The 16513-nt window shown below is 41.0% G+C and overlaps 1 protein-coding gene across 1 annotated transcript in view; it reads left to right on the top strand.

Moving 5' to 3' along the window:
- GSDME (gasdermin E) overlaps nt 1-16513 on the top strand; it is an 82253-nt gene that overhangs the window by 26539 nt on the left and 39201 nt on the right. The window contains exons 3-5 of the mRNA XM_075827274.1: nt 589-781; nt 10202-10373; nt 15119-15239. Coding sequence (XP_075683389.1) covers nt 589-781; nt 10202-10373; nt 15119-15239 — 486 coding nt within the window. The remainder of the gene's footprint in view (nt 1-588; nt 782-10201; nt 10374-15118; nt 15240-16513) is intronic.

Here is a 16513-nt window from a genome sequence, read left to right on the forward strand (position 1 = left end):
GTAATACTAGATTAGCCTTGCAGTGGTTGCTGGAGGGGAAATGTATGGTTGACTGCAACTTTTTCTGGCGGGGTTCCAGAAGCTGGCTTCGTTTTCAGAAGGTGATGTGATGAGGGGATAACCCTTTCAGATGGGGGGGCGGGGGACTTTGTTGGTGTTTACAAGAAGCCTGAGAAAAATGTACCTGCAGATTTCTTTGAAAAACTGGTAGCAAGTCTCACCTGAACAGAAGAAAAGCTTTAATAAATACAAAGGGAGGACACATGAAATACTGCTAAATTTGATATTATGTTTTGTTGAGGCTGCTGTGAAATATTCTGTTGGATATATATTTTCTGCTGCATAATGTATTACTTAGGACCTGTAACATAAAGAACTATATAATGATTATTTTTTCATCAGGCCATTGATGGGAGATGAGCACATAATAAAAGCCCCCAACCAGCCACATGCAAGAGCATTATATATTCCAAATAACGTATATTATGTGTGTTGAGCAACACCCTACACTAGTAAACCCTTTAGGGTGTGCTTGGCTACCTACATTTTCTCACACCTAACTCGCTCTTTTGCTGCATTCTCTTATAGTTGTGGTTGAATCGGAATTTGTGAAATATGAAGGAAAATCTGATGATGTGATACAGGGGAATGTCGATGCTGATTTTGGCACATTTCATGGCACTGCTATTGGGACTGGAAGAGTGGAGAGCAAGTCTTCTTTTGGAAACCTAAGAAAGCAAGAGGTTGACATGCAACATCTTATGAAGGATGTACAAGACAGGTAATCATATCTATTATAGCAAAATTATTTTTATTTTCAACTGTCCACTTATATTTTGTTGTACTTTTTAATACTTTGGCCCACATTTACGAAGACTGGTGTCTTACACATTTTGTGGCAAACCAATGCCTCTTAATAAGATTGGCGCATTTTGCACTGTCTGAGAGGCAGAAAAATAAACCTACATCTGCTATAAACAGGTATAATTTTCACGCTTATCATGGGCCAAAATATATTAGACTGAAATTTGTAATGGTTAAGTCAACCGATACCCGCCCTCCAGTGATTTATCCAGTTTCCAAATCATAGGTAATATATATATATATATATATATATCTCTGAGAGAAAAGATGACACGAGAGACCATGCTTGAATGCTCAAAATCCTTCTCTCACGTTTATTCAACAAACCATCACAATAATATCTTTCGCAGTAGGAGCAGCGTGATTCCTGCCAATCATTTACAATGTTTACAATATGATATGAATTTGGATTTCATTTAGCCAGTAGCATATAATGACAATATGTTTTGTCCTGAACCAATCATAGGCTTAGAAGACGTCTGAAGTGTCAAACTATGAGTTCCCAAAATATACCTTGTCATAGATGCTAGGAGTCAGACTACCCCCTCCCTTATATTAAACAAACCTCATCCCCAAGGCCAGAAGACAGGCTGACCCCTCCCTTATGGTAAACGTAAGACTCAAGGACGATCCGCTTCTTATCACGCAAACCTAATGAAAACATTCAACCCGAGAACATATAACAGAATAGTTTCAGACAATGCTCACAGATATATTAGCTTTTTAGAGCAATCAAAGCTTAATAATCTTAAAATGGCTCCCTCAGGCCACAAGATGGATTCCAACATCCTAAATGGCCGCCACCATACAAGATGTTGTCTATGCAAGATGGAGTAATTTAACCCCTTCCTCCCGCCACAGCCCTTTTTCAAATTTTCATTTTCGTTTTTTCCTCCCTACCTTCCAAAAGCCATAACATCTTTATTTTTCAGTCAATATAGTCCTATGAGAGCTTGATTTTTGCGGGACGAGTTGTAGTTTTCCGTGGCACCATTTATTTTGCCATATAAAGTACTAGGAAACGGGAAAAAAATTATTTGTGGGATAGAAAATTAAAAAATCATCGATTCCTCCAGGGTTTTTTGCGCGCCGTTTTTACGGAATTCACTGTGCAATTAAAACAACATGTTAACTTTATTCTGTGGGTCAATACGATTACGGCGATACCAAATATATATAATTTTTTTCTATATTTTACTACTTTTACAAGTAAAGACCTAAGTGTAAAAAAGAAGATTTATTTTGTGTCGCCAAATTCCGAGAGCCATAACTTTTTTATTTTTCCGTCGATTAAGTGGTGTGAGGGCTTATTTTTTGCGGGATAAGATGTCGTTTTTAATAATACCATTTTGGTGTAAATGTGACGGTTTGATCACTTTTTATTTCATTTTTTGTGGGAGATTAGGTGACCAAAAAATAGACATTCTGGCGTTTACAATTTTTTTATTTTTTTTTACGGCGGGTTAAATAATGATATATTGTAATAGTTCAGACTTCTACAGACGCGGTGATACCAATTATGTTTATTTATGTATTTTTTTACTATGCTCTAGGGGGAAAATGGGAAAAGGTTTTTTTTTTTTGAATTTAAAACAACTTTAACAAATTTTTACTTTTTTTTATTAGTCCCCCTAGAGGACCTCAACCAGCGATCGTTAGATCGCTTGCACGATATACTGCAATACTAATGTATTGCAGTATATCGTGATTCTGACAGGGAACTATTAAGTCCTGCCGGAGGCAAGACTTAGTAGGTGCACAAAGATGGCGGACCTGGGGGGCCTTCATTAGGCCCCCAGGCAGCCATAGCAACCATCGCCCCTCCCCCGCGATTGCGTTGCTGGGAGCGCGATGAGCTGTTAGAGGGGGTCAAGTTAAACGAGCGGGAGCGCACTCGAGCACAATGCCGCTCGTTACTCTGAAGTGTCGGCTGTAACAGCCGACACCTGCATCGTATAGAGCGGGTTCACTCGGTGAGCCCGTTCCATACTTCCCCCTACCCGACTTTGGCGTATGGATACGTCAAATGTCGGGAAGGGGTTAAACATTTTAATCACTTTCACATCACCTAATAAATTTGATTAAAACCACCACTCCCACTTTTCTGGTCACTTTCCAGATTTGGCGAGTGACGAGAAAAGTCGCAAATTTGTTGCACGTTGAGGCGTAAACTGCATAATAAATGTGGGTCTATAAGAATTCACACTTGATATAACAATAGAACAATGAGTATCCTTACTCCAGGGTAATAATCCATGGTCGTAAACTAAAACAATAGAAGCGTTTAGGAACTGCAGCAACTCGGCAGACCACGTAAAGTTACAGAGCGGGGTCGCTGAGTACTGTGGCGCATAGTGCACAATAGTCACCATCGCTCTGCTGAGTTAAAGAGTCTCTGTCACCAGATTATAAGGGCCCTATCCCCTACATAATCTGATTGGCGCTGTAAGGTAGATAACAGCAGTGGTTTTTATTTTGATAAACGATCATTTTTGAGCAAGTTATGAGCTCGTTTAGATTTATGCTAATTAGTTTCTCAATGGACAACTGGGCGTGTTTTTACTTTTTACCAACTGGGTGTTCTACAGAGGAGTGTATGAGGCTGACCAATCAGTGACCAATCAGTGTCCTACACTTCTCATTGTTCCAGCCCGGCTTCTTTCACTGCACAATCACACTGTGCTGTGGATCATGCTGGGCTGGAACAATGAGAAGTGTATGACACTGATTGGTCACTGATTGGTCAGCCTCATACACTCCTCTGTACAACACCCAGTTGGTAAAAAGTAAAAACACGCCCAGTTGTCCATTGAGACTCATTAGCATAAATCTAAACTAGCTCATAACTTGCTCAAAAATGATCGTTTTTCAAAATAAAAACCACTGTTGTTATCTACATTACAGCGCCAATCACATTATGTAGGAGACAGGGCACTTATAATCTGGTGACAGAGCCTCTTTAATAACTGCAGAGTTCCAAACCTCTTCTGGCATTAACATCTGCACAAAAACTGTGGGCTGGGCGCTATATGGCATGGGTTTCCACAGAGGCGTAGCTAGGTTCTTCTGCACCCGGGGCAATGATTCAGATTGGCGCCCCCCCCCCCCAACTTATTTCCCGACATCTCCTTCCCCCTCGCCATGTTTTCTTTCCCTACCAATCGATGAGATGTAATTTTTTGTTCACAATTTTTTTAATGTAACGCGAGTATAAAAGCATTTCTACATTTTACAAGCGATATAGTTCTATAATGTAATTAACAGAAAAATAAATTAAAAGAAAATAAATTAAAGAGGCCACACACAGCCCCCCTTGTACTTAGCGCCACACTGTGAACAGAGCGGTGAGCGGTAGCCTACCGCTACCACTCTCCGCTCTGCCTGGTGTGACTTACCGGAGAAGCCGAGGAGGTCATGCGGCGCAGGCAGCGGCGGAGTTCCTTCTGACTAGGGTTGGTGACAGCCAGGGCCGGCCTTGGGTTGGATGGCGCCCTGTGCGGGACTCTCTATTGCCGCCCCCTACACAAACCAAAAATGAACCACATATATGGACACGCTGGAACATATATACTGTACATACATAAAGACAGATATTTAGACATACAGGCAAATATACATACACACAACTGGAATATATACATACAGGTAAATATATAGACGTACAGACACATATACACGCACACACACACACACACACACACACACAAATACACAGACAGGAACATATACAAATACATAAAAGGCACATATATACAAGCACAAAGACACATTCACAAACAGACCCATATATACCCACACAGGCACATATATACACACACACACATACACACACACACACACACACACACACACACACACACACACACACCGGCATATAAATACACAGACAGGAACATATACAAATACATAAAAGGCACAAATATACAAGCACAAAGACACATTCACAAACAGACCCATATATACCCACACAGGCACATATGTACACAGCACAGATAATGTAGTAGTGTTACCTGCAGTCCTATCTAATATCACAGATAACACAGTGATAACTCTCTGAGTACTGATAATGTAGTAGTGTTACCTGCAGTCCTATGTAATATCACAGATAACACAGTGATAACTCTCTAAATACAGATAGTAGTGTTACCTGCAGTCCTATGTAACACCACAGATAACACAGTGATAACTCTGAGTACAGATAATGTAGTAGCTGTTGCCTGCAGTCCTATGTAACACCACAGATAACACATTGTAGCAGAGCTGAGATTGTAATTTAGCACAATGTGTTATCTGTGGTGTTACATAGGACTGCAGGCAACAGCTACTACATTATCTGTAATCAGAGTTATCACTGTGTTATCTGTGGTGTTACATAGGACTGCAGGTAACACTACTATCTGTATTTAGAGAGTTATCACTGTGTTATCTGTGGTGTTACATAGGACTGCAGGTAACATCCACTACATTATATGTACTCAGGGAGCTATCACTGTGTGTTATCTGTGGTGTTACATAGGACTGCAGGTAACATCTACTACATTATCTGTACTCAGGGAGTTATCACTGTGTTATCTGTGGTGTTACATAGGACTGCAGGTAACACTACTATCTGTGTTTAGAGAGATATCACTGTGTTATCTGTGGTGTTACATAGGACTGCAGGTAACATCTACTACATTATCTGTACTGTGTAGCAGAGCTGAGATTGTAATTTAGCACATAGTACAGATAATGTAGTAGATGTTACCTGCAGTCCTATGTAACACCACAGATAACACAGAGATAACTCTCTGAGTACAGATAATGTAGTAGATGTAAGAGACAAACACATGCAGAGACACACACACACACACACACACACACACACACACACACACACACACACACACACACACACACACACACACACACACACACACAGACACACACAGACACACACACACAGAGACACATAGACACACACACACACACACACACACACACACACACACAGACACACACAGAGGCACTCACCATCTCTCCTTGCTGACAGGTCAGGACGGGCTGTGTGTGGGCGGAGCTTCCTCTCTGCTTCTCGGCAGAGCACAAGGCACAGGCAGATGCAGGAAGGCTGCAGCACGGGAGTGGACCTGTCCCCTGACCTGAGTAATCTGACCTCATGTCACTGACGTGAGGTCAGGTGACTGGACTGGTCCACTCCCTGGCCGTCACAGACCCCAGTCAGAACGCCGTAATGTCCTGGCTGTTCTTAAGCTGCTGCAGGTGTCCCACGTACGGGGTGCCTGTCAGCAGCGATCAGCTGCTCTTCGGCGCCCCCCTTCCCTATCCTCCGGGTTGCGCCCGGGGCAAATGCCCCGCCTGCCCCCCCCTAGCTACGCCCCTGGTTTCCATGGCCAAGCAGCTGCATGCAAGCCTCACATCACCAAGCACAATGCCAAGCGTCGGATGGACTGGTGGAAAGCCGCCGCCACTGGACTCTGGAGAAGAGGAAACATGTTCTGTGGAGTGACGAATCTCGCTTCTCTATCTGATGGACAAGTCTGGGTTTGGTGAATTTCAGGAGAGCGTTACCTGCCTGACTGCATTGTGCCAACTGTAAAGTTTGCTGGAGGAGGGACCATTCTATGGGGTGGTCTTTCCGGGGTTGCCCTAGGCTCCTTAGTTCCAGTGAAGGGAAATCTTAATGCTTCAGCCCAACCAAGACATATTGGACAATTGAATGCTTCCAACTTTGTGGGAACAGTCTGGGGAAGGTCCTTCACTGTTTCAGCATGACTGTGCTCCAGTGCACAAAGCATGGTCCATAAAGACATGGTTGGGTGTTTGGTTTCCGTAAAATAATATTAATTATCGGATTTCATTCGATCAATAGAGCTGGGCAGTAGTGGGGAAATCCAATTCCTTGGCACTTCCCTGCAGTCACCATCAGTAGAATATTGGCATAGTTTATGGCAGCCTGTCTTCTGTCAATGGTGTTCTCTTAGGGACTGTTGCCGTGTTCTGATGGATATTGTAGCAGTTGTATCGCCGCCTCTATTCTGCTGATGCTGCCTACATGGAAACGTCTGAATTTCCTATAATGTGCTCCCTATTATTGTAGATGAAGTAGCTGCAGATCAGGGGCTGTCTTTAATAATAGCACTTTGTCGTTAGATTTATCGATTCTAACTTCTTAATGTAATCTCGTGTTTGAATACAAAGCATGTAAACTCTGCTCGCTTCTGCTTCGTAATGGATTTCTCTGATTCAACGATAGATTAGTAATGTGTTTGTCGCAGTACAGTTTTAACATGTTTGGACACTGCAGTCCTGGAAATATGCCCAGTATAAATATTAGTCTGTTGTCATTGTGTGGGTATAAGCCGTATGCCGCCAGCAACTGCTCCGCTGAACATCCTTCATTTTGGACATTAAATAATTGAAAAATTCCTTTTTTTTTTTAAACTGTGTTTGGTGACGGGTTGTTTTTAGCGAGCTATATATTCCATAACTGCTCATTTAAATTGATGATTATCTATAAATTATAGAGCGCACAGAAGCCCACAATAATGATTAACAATTATATGAAGGGGATTACTGTTCTGCTGTGCTATTCTAAAGAGCGTCCAATATGCAAGCTGGAGAGGACGCAAGTTTTTTTGCATCCAGTGTTTTGGTTATATAGTGGCAAGTAGATCCCGGTAACATTATGGATGTGTCATACGTGGGCATTGGTGCTTGGTACTTTTAACATCATGTCGTTTTTATGTCCAAAATTCTGTGCTGATTTAATTTCTTTATGTATCTTGATAGTGGCCGGAGCTTTGTTTTTCCTGATTCAAAGCGCCAAATCCCCAAACACAACATTCTGGCTGCTAAAACCCCAGGTAAAACCGCTGCGGAAAACTGCAGCATTTCCTCAGCAATATTTGCAGCAAAAACGCACTATTTGGTGACAAATTTCTGTTTCAATTTGGCACTGGATTTCTGTGACAAATTTACCAGTGTTTTTTTGAGATTCCGCTGCAGATTTTCTGTTGCAGAATATCTGCAGCGCGTGCTGTGTGTGGGAACATGCCATTAAAGAGGCTCTGTCACCAGATTTTGCAACCCCTATCTGCTATTGCAGCAGATCGGCGCTGCAATGTAGATTACAGTAACGTTTTTATTTTTAAAAAACGAGCATTTTTGGCCAAGTTATGACCATTTTTGTATTTATGCAAATGAGGCTTGCAAAAGTACAACTGGGCGTGTTTAAAGTAAAAGTACAACTGGGCGTGTATTGCGTATATATATCTGGGCGTGTATTGTGTGTGTACATCGGGGCGTGTTTACTTCTTTTACTAGCTGGGCGTTCTGATGAGAAGTATCATCCACTTCTCTTCAGAACGCCCAGCTTCTGGCAGATCACGCTGTGACGTCACTTCCCCAGGTCCTGCATCGTGTCAGACGAGCGAGGACACATCGGCACCAGAGGCTACAGATGATTCTGCAGCAGCATCGGCGTTTGCAGGTAAGTCGATGTAGCTACTTACCTGCAAACGCTGATGCTGCTGCAGAATCAACTGTAGCCTCTGGTGCTGATGTGTCCTCGCTCGTCTGACACGATGCAGGACCTGTGAGTGACGTCACAGATCTGCACTGCCAGAAGCTGGGCGTTTTGAAGAGAAGTGGATGATACTTCTCATCAGAACGCCCAGCTAGTAAAAGAAGTAAACACGCCCCGATGTACGCACATAATACACGCCTAGTTGGACTTTTACTTTAAACACGCCCAGTTGTACTTTTGCAAGCCTCATTTGCATAAATACAAAAATGGTCATAACTTGGCCAAAAATGCTCGTTTTTTAAAAATAAAAACGTTACTGTAATCTACATTGCAGCGCCAATCTGCTGCAATAGCAGATAGGGGTTGCAAAATCTGGTGACAGAGCCTCTTTAAAGCTGACCATAGACATGAGATAAATATTCTAAATTGCTAACGGCAGATTTCTAACATTCAATGTGGTGAAATCTTGATGTGTGGTGGTGACGTTTTTTTCGGCCATGATCCGTTCTTCATGCTGCGATAAACAGTGTGGTTTTGAGGGCACACTACCTAAAGGATCCGTAAAATCGCAGTAAAACCTCTTGTATTTACTGAATAATTTTACCACAGTTATTGCTGCAAAAACCACTTCCATCCAGTGCATACATGCTAAAACCACAATATACTCTTGACTTTAAGTTTCATTGGAAACCCAATTGTACACTGGTGTGGGAAGGGTGACTGTCATAGATTTTACTGTGAGACAGCCACCCCTGTAGAGGGAAGCAGCTGATTGAAGAGAAGCGGCGTGTAGCAGTGCATGTTCATAGGATATAAGAGAGGTGAAGGATGGAGCCTATAGAGATGCGTGGTGGGGAAAAGGGTATGTACATACTAGAAACAAGAATTCTACGGATTGGTGGAAATATGGGCTGCAACATTTGTTCATCCCACAGCTTTGTTTAATAATACAGCATTCATTTCACAAGCATCCACTAGAGGGCAGTAAATGCTGGTCTCCTATAAATCAATTTCTATATTCAACATTAATATTGTTTGTGTTTCTTTATGTTCTGCATGCATTGTGCTTAAAACCTGTGTAGATTGTATTGATTTTCCTGTACTGGAAATAACAATACTACTACTAATCGTGGGTTACCAGCAGGTTAACATTTATCAACTTGAGGTTAGGAAGTATGGAGTATTGCTTGAAAGAAAAAATATATATTTGTACTGGTGCAGCACTTCCCCTTCCTAATTTTTATTATCTTTTTTCCCCCAATGAAATTAAGTGTGTAGTTAATTGTTTAGATTTTGTTTTGAGGAGTACATAAACCAAATAAATGTAGAAAGTGTAGTACATCCTGTTTACCAGAAGAGGGAGCCATTGTTCTTAGTTATTTATTCGTTTTCAGTAGTCTGTCTTTTAATCATTATTAATAATTTGTTATATTTGTAGTTGCAAATAACCGAATAAAACTAATCTCACAATATACAAAGAGCAACCTACTCGTAAACATACTATAAGTAAAGCATCTTTTATGTAACATAAGTGAGAAAGATGTAATTGAGGTGAAGCCTGGTCTGTTATCAGAAAAGAATACATTTCTTTAATCCGTTGTAACTTGTAGCTCCTGAACCCCAATGCAAAATAAGTAACAGCTCCCCCCAACTATCAGGTCATTCATTGTTCCGGTTTCCCCAAAGAGGGCAAAGAGACGGTTTGGCTCTCTTCAGACTTCAGGGCCCTGGTGCACCCCACAACCTCTGCACACCCCTATAGATATGCCTTCCTTTAATCCAGGATATTTGCTTCCTTCTTGATTACAGGAAAATAAATTTGCACCATCCCTTCATACGACAGCTACATGAGAACAAAAACGATGTACTGTGTGTCCTCAAAGAGAAGATTGTTACCACACAAAAATGTGTCATTTCTGAACACTCACAAACAGAAGAGACGTTTGGCAGTAAACTTGGTGTTAAAGCAAAAATGGTGAAGGTAAGTGGGATTGGAACATGCTGAGCGTTTGCAAGACTTGTTTTTATATTAGATTTCACAGAGGGATGATTGTTCCTGAAATGCTTTGTGCCAGGGAGATCTGTGGGGGAAATAGATTTAAATGGTCTAGTAAATGGTTTACATTGCAGAGGACTGATCTACCAATGGTTTGTTTGAAAGAGTAGACAAGTATTTAGTCCCCTAAAGCCATTCATATAGGGGTGTCTGTTTACATCTGCAGTAGTGCAGGCAAACTTCCTCTCTGGAAATCATGGTTAAGCGTTAAACTGGATTTATGTGATCACTAGAGTTGTCTTTCTATATCTGTTTGGTTTAAAGGGGTTATCCAAGATTTAAAAATTGACGTCCTATCCTTAGAAAATAGAGCGGTGGTGGTCCGACTGTGGGCACCCCCGCCAATCCGCTGTTGAAGGGGCCGTGGCCCTCGTACGAGCGCTGCATCCTCTTCATTGTTTACAAAGATTTCATTCCTTTTCATAATTTCACGCGCAGTTACTTTTGTAGTGTAGTGGCTGTGCGAGGTATTGCAGTATAATAGTGTCCTATTCTGAATGGGACACTGCTGCAATACCTCGCACAGCCGCTACGAAAGTAACTCGATGTAAAAGTATGAACAGGAATCAAACATATGTAAACAATGAAGAGGCTGCAGCGCTTTTACGAGGGCCGCGGCCTCTTAACAACTGAAAGGCGGGGGTGCTGGCAGTCGGACCCCACCGATCTAATATTGATGGCCTGCCCTAAGAATAGGCCATAAATTTTGGAATCCCAGGTAACCACTTAAATCACCTTTTTACAGGTGATTCTCTAAATAGTATTTGTAATCGTAGTGTAAAAGTATTTGGCTTATGCACATACCTATATTACAAATTAGTAATTTGGCATCCATACTCTGCTATGAGCCCATACTGTGTTTCTGTGTGCCTCTGATTTCATACAGAAATACACAGTGGATTCATTGCTACATTGCATTCTGTATTACGCCGGTATACTCCCCTAGAAACATCATCACCTCACTGTGGTATCATTAGATAACTAGTCAGATTTACCAATCAGGAATCTGGAAAAGCTGGGTGATCACATCAGTGGTAGCTTTAATGATGGCCGTAACATAGCATTCACAGAAACAGTTGTTACTAAGAATAGAATCAATTTCAAAGGGTTAAATCCGTGGCACAAATCCTCAACAGATAGGACAAGCTGAGGATTTGACGATCCACATTATGCCTAGAATCTGCTGCCTGTTTTTTTTAAGCCCTTTGCTAAAATCCTATTCACTTACTTTGTACTGTACTTTGCTGCAGGATTTCAATGCATATTTAGCAATTGAAATTCTGTAACAAATAAGTAATGTGTGAACCCAGCCTAATACTTCACCCTGTGTGTGTGTGCGTGTGTGTGCGTGTGTGCGCGTGTGTGTGTGTGTGCGTGTGTATGTGCGTGCGTGCGCGCATATATGTACCACAGACTGCTATTTCGGCTCTTATTGCCACTCATCAACGTTTAACTCTGTGTTGCCTGCTTTTTCTTATAATGATAAACCCGCTAGGTTTTACATTACAGATGGACATAAAAATACTGTTTTTGGCCAGGTTTTATTAATTCCTGACGGCTGGCACTGAGGAGACAGCAGCGCGATGGAAGTATGATAGCAGAATTATTATCTCAGACCCCAGTGATTGGAACAGATGTTCCATCCTTTCCTAATGGCAGGCATCTCCTGTGTCATCATGTACTTGTATTAGCTTGAAAATTATTTCACTAAAGTTTCTGCATATTTAGATTGAATGCAAATCGCATAGTAAAAGGTATTAACCAATATGCAACTGTAGAAGTGCAAAGAGAGGTAGGCAGTCATAACTGACCTGCTAGTTTATGGATAAATCATCAAAGACTGTATCTGATGCATATATATATATATACACACTACCGTTCAAAAGTTTGGGGTCACCCAGACAATTTTGTGTTTTCCATGAAAACTCACACTTTTATTTATCAAATGAGTTGCAAAATTACTAGAAAATATAGTCAAGACATTGACAAGGTTAGAAATAATGATTTTTATTTGAAATAATAATTTTCTCCTTCAAACTTTGCTTTCGTCAAAGAATGCTCCATTTGCAGCAATTACAGCATTGCAGACCTTTGGCATTCTAGCTGTTAATTTGCTCAGGTAAATTTCACCCCATGCTTCCAGAAGCCCCTCCCACAAGTTGGATTGGCTTGATGGGCACTTCTTGCGTACCATACGGTCAAGCTGCTCCCACAACAGCTCTATGGGGTTGAGATCTGGTGACTGCGCTGGCCACTCCATTACAGATAGAATACCAGCTGCCTGCTTCTTCCCTAAATAGTTCTTGCATAATTTGGAGGTGTGCTTTGCGTCATTGTCCTGTTGTAGGATGAAATTGGCTCCAATCAAGCGCTGTCCACAGGGTATGGCATGGCATTGCAAAATGGAGTGATAGCCTTCCTTATTCAAAATCCCTTTTACCTTGTACGAATCTCTCACTTTACCAGCACCAAAGCAACCCCAGACCATTACTTGCTTGACAGATGGCGTCAGGCACTCTTCCAGCATCTTTTCAGTTGTTCTGCGTCTCACAAATGTTCTTCTGTGTGATCCAAACACCTCAAACTTCGATTTGTCTGTCCATAACACTTTTTTTCCAATCTTCCTCTGTCCAATGTCTGTGTGCTTTTGCCCATATTAATCTTTTCCTTTTATTAGCCAGTCTCAGATATGGCTTTTTCTTTGCCACTCTGACCTGAAGGCCAGCATCCCGGAGTCGCCTCTTCACTGTAGACGTTGACACTGGCGTTTTGCGGGTACTATTTAATGAAGCTGCCAGTTGAGGACCTGTGAGGCGTCTATTTCTCAAACTAGAGACTCTAATGTACTTGTCTTGTTGCTCAGTTGTGCAGCGGGGCCTCCCACTTCTCTTTCTACTCTGGTTAGAGCCTGTTTGTGCTGTCCTCTGAAGGGAGTAGTACACACCGTTGTAGGAAATCTTCAGTTTCTTGGCAATTTCTCGCACGGAATAGCCTTCATTTCTAAGAACAAGAATAGACTGTCGAGTTTCACATGAAAGCTCTCTTTTTCTAGCCATTTTGAGAGTTTAATCGAACACACAAATGTAATGCTCCAGATTCTCAACTAGCTCAAAGGAAGGTCAGTTTTATAGCTCCTCTAAACAGCAAAACTGTTTACAGCGGTGCTAACATAATTGCACAAGGGTTTTCAAGTGTTTTCTAATCATCCATTAGCCTTCTAACACAGTTAGCAAACACAATGTACCATTAGAACACTGGAGTGATGGTTGCTGGAAGTGGGCCTCTATACACCTATGTAGATATTGCATTAAAAACCAGACGTTTGCAGCTAGAATAGTCATTTAGCACATTAACAATGTATAGAGTGTATTTCTGATTAATTTAATGTTATCTTCATTGAAAAAAAACCTGTTCTTTTCTTGCAAAAATAAGGAAATTTCTAAGTGACCCTAAACTTTTTAACGGTAGTGTATGTGTGTATATATATATATATGTATGAACCTACTAAGACCAACAGATGCTGCATAGCCATATGTATCTAAATTGTAAACTTTATTGAAATACAAATGTAAAACATTATTATCAAGTGGAGGAAACTCCATAATGGAAGAAATGGACATAGAGAACAATAATATACTCGTCTGGATACAATGATGGCTGAACGGTGTATCAAAAACACATATCCAGGTCAGTGACACACCATAACTATATAATGGGTGATAAAACCAGTGCATAGGCCCCAGTGTTATTATTAATGATAAATGACCCCTGGTACCAGATCAGAAAGAGATCATAAGTAAATGAATACAGAAAGATAAATAAAGGCTAAATGACAAAGTGTGCAAATAAATAATACTGACCCACTGTGAAACGGGACTCCTGTGAGCTATGTTCCACCTCAATGTGCGTTTCAGCAGGAAAGTGCCTTTTTCCGGGGGTGTTGATTATTTTAATTCAATTTTTTTTTTTTTTTTTTTACCATGTGTGCTTAATTTTTGGTGGTGTTTCTTTTCTTACACTTTTTATGTGAAATAAAAAATTATCCAGGTAATTGAAATATTTGGAAGATTTTTTTTATCACACTGGCCGCTAGATCAGTCACAATAGACTGACCCCCTCATGTTTTCGGCAGGTAACTTGTCAGCTTTGCTGTATGGTCTGGGACTGGGTCAGCAGAGAGCAGTGCATTAATGACAGCTCTTTTGTACTGCTGGAGGCTTAGATAAAGCAGGATAAAAGCTATATACACTACACACAGAGGCTCTGTATACATCTCCGCTGCCTCTCCTTTTCTCTGGGGAAGGGGACTGTAGTCCATGACTGCTTGAATACTGTAGAGGTCTGTGACATTTCTCCGTCAATTAATTCCCATTAATTTCCGCTCCCATAAAGCACACCCTGCTGTACTGTATGTTTTTTTGTTTTTTTTTATATATTGCCATAAGTTCGTTTTTTTTTTTGTTTTTTTAAAAAAAACGTATATTTCTTTTCTACAGACTTCTAATCAATGAAATTTAAATAAAATTTATGAGAAATTTCCCATTAAAAGATACGTTTTAGTTCCACTGGTGCTTCTAAGATGCCAATGTATTAAGGACCGGGGAATTTTTACATTATGCTTTGCTAATCGTCTTACTTTTCTTGAATGTACATTTATAATTCATTCACAGGTATCCGTGACGGAAAATGGAAATTTTATAAAGGATGAAAACACAGTCCTGGAAATTCCTGCTCCTACATCAATTGCTTATGGTGTAGTGGAATTATTTGTGAAATGTGATGGCCACTTTGGTGAGTCAGTAGCGATTAACTATTTTAAGTATAACGCACATTGTTTTGTGTTTTACAAATATCTATAGCAGCATAAACAGGTTGTCCATTTTAGAGAACCCATTTTTATATACCCTGTTAGGTAATTCTGGGTTAATAGAGGGTGTCCCATGTTCAGATTCCTTATTTCTTGGCCAGAGTGGAGAGCAGTTACAAAGAGCGTCTGTCTTTCTGGAGGAGCTGTCCTGCATTACACAGACAAGCCATTGATTTAAATGGGCCCTGAGTAATGCTTAGTTTTCCCTGTGGTGGTGCTGCAGGGAAACTGTACAATTACAGTCAGATTTCCCTACAGATTGCAGCTGGTCCCAGCAGGGGTGGGCACTTTGTGATCCGCTTATAGTCAACGGGCCCTTCTAACTAGTAGGTAAACGCCTTTAAACTAACCCAAAAGAGTACAAGTAAATAATGGTGTTACCTTGAGCACATAATTTAGTTTGCTGTAATAAATAAGATTATTTTTTTTTGCGGTATGTCAAGTGTTTTATGTCTTTAGAAATTTACCATAATTTAGGCAGTATTACCGTATTTTTCAGACTATAGGACTCATCGAACCATAAGATACAACCATAATTTAAGACATAAAAGAGAAGAAAAAGATTATTTTTAACTGTACACTTCCAATACGTAATATTGAGGTGATTTGGTACTGAAACAGTACCACAGTGCCCCACCACAATGCCAGCCACTTTTCCCCAATACAATGCCAGCCATGGTGCCCCACCACAATACCAGCCACAGTGTTACAACATATTGCCAGCTATAATTCCCTTACCCTCCCATGATCTTACCAGGCATCAGAGGTGTGAAGAAGCAGGGGTTTACTGGATATGAATCTGCTCCATCTGCTCAGGTCACTGCTTGAGAGTTGCTGCTGCAGGGAGGGTTGTGGCTAGAAGGTCCTTGAAGATCAGTAATTGCACAGATTTACTGTGCTGTGTGTAAAGAATCTCTTGAGTTATCTGCTCACTGACCAGTCAGTTTTTACAGACTTGTGTGTGTAAGGCTTCGTTCACATCTGCGTCGGGGCTCCATTCATAAGTTCCGTCGGACCTTTCCGTCAGGGGAACCCATGAACGGAACCCAAACGGAAACCATAGCTTTCCGGTTGCATTACCATTGAATTCAATGATAACGCATCTGTTGCAAATGGTTTTAGTTTGTCTCCGTTCTTTAAGTTTGTCGTTGTTTTGACGGAATCAATAGCGCAGTCGACTACACTATTGATTCTGTCA

The sequence above is a fragment of the Rhinoderma darwinii genome, chromosome 5 (genome assembly GCF_050947455.1).
Source record: "Rhinoderma darwinii isolate aRhiDar2 chromosome 5, aRhiDar2.hap1, whole genome shotgun sequence".
Classification (NCBI taxonomy): Eukaryota; Metazoa; Chordata; class Amphibia; order Anura; family Rhinodermatidae; genus Rhinoderma; species Rhinoderma darwinii.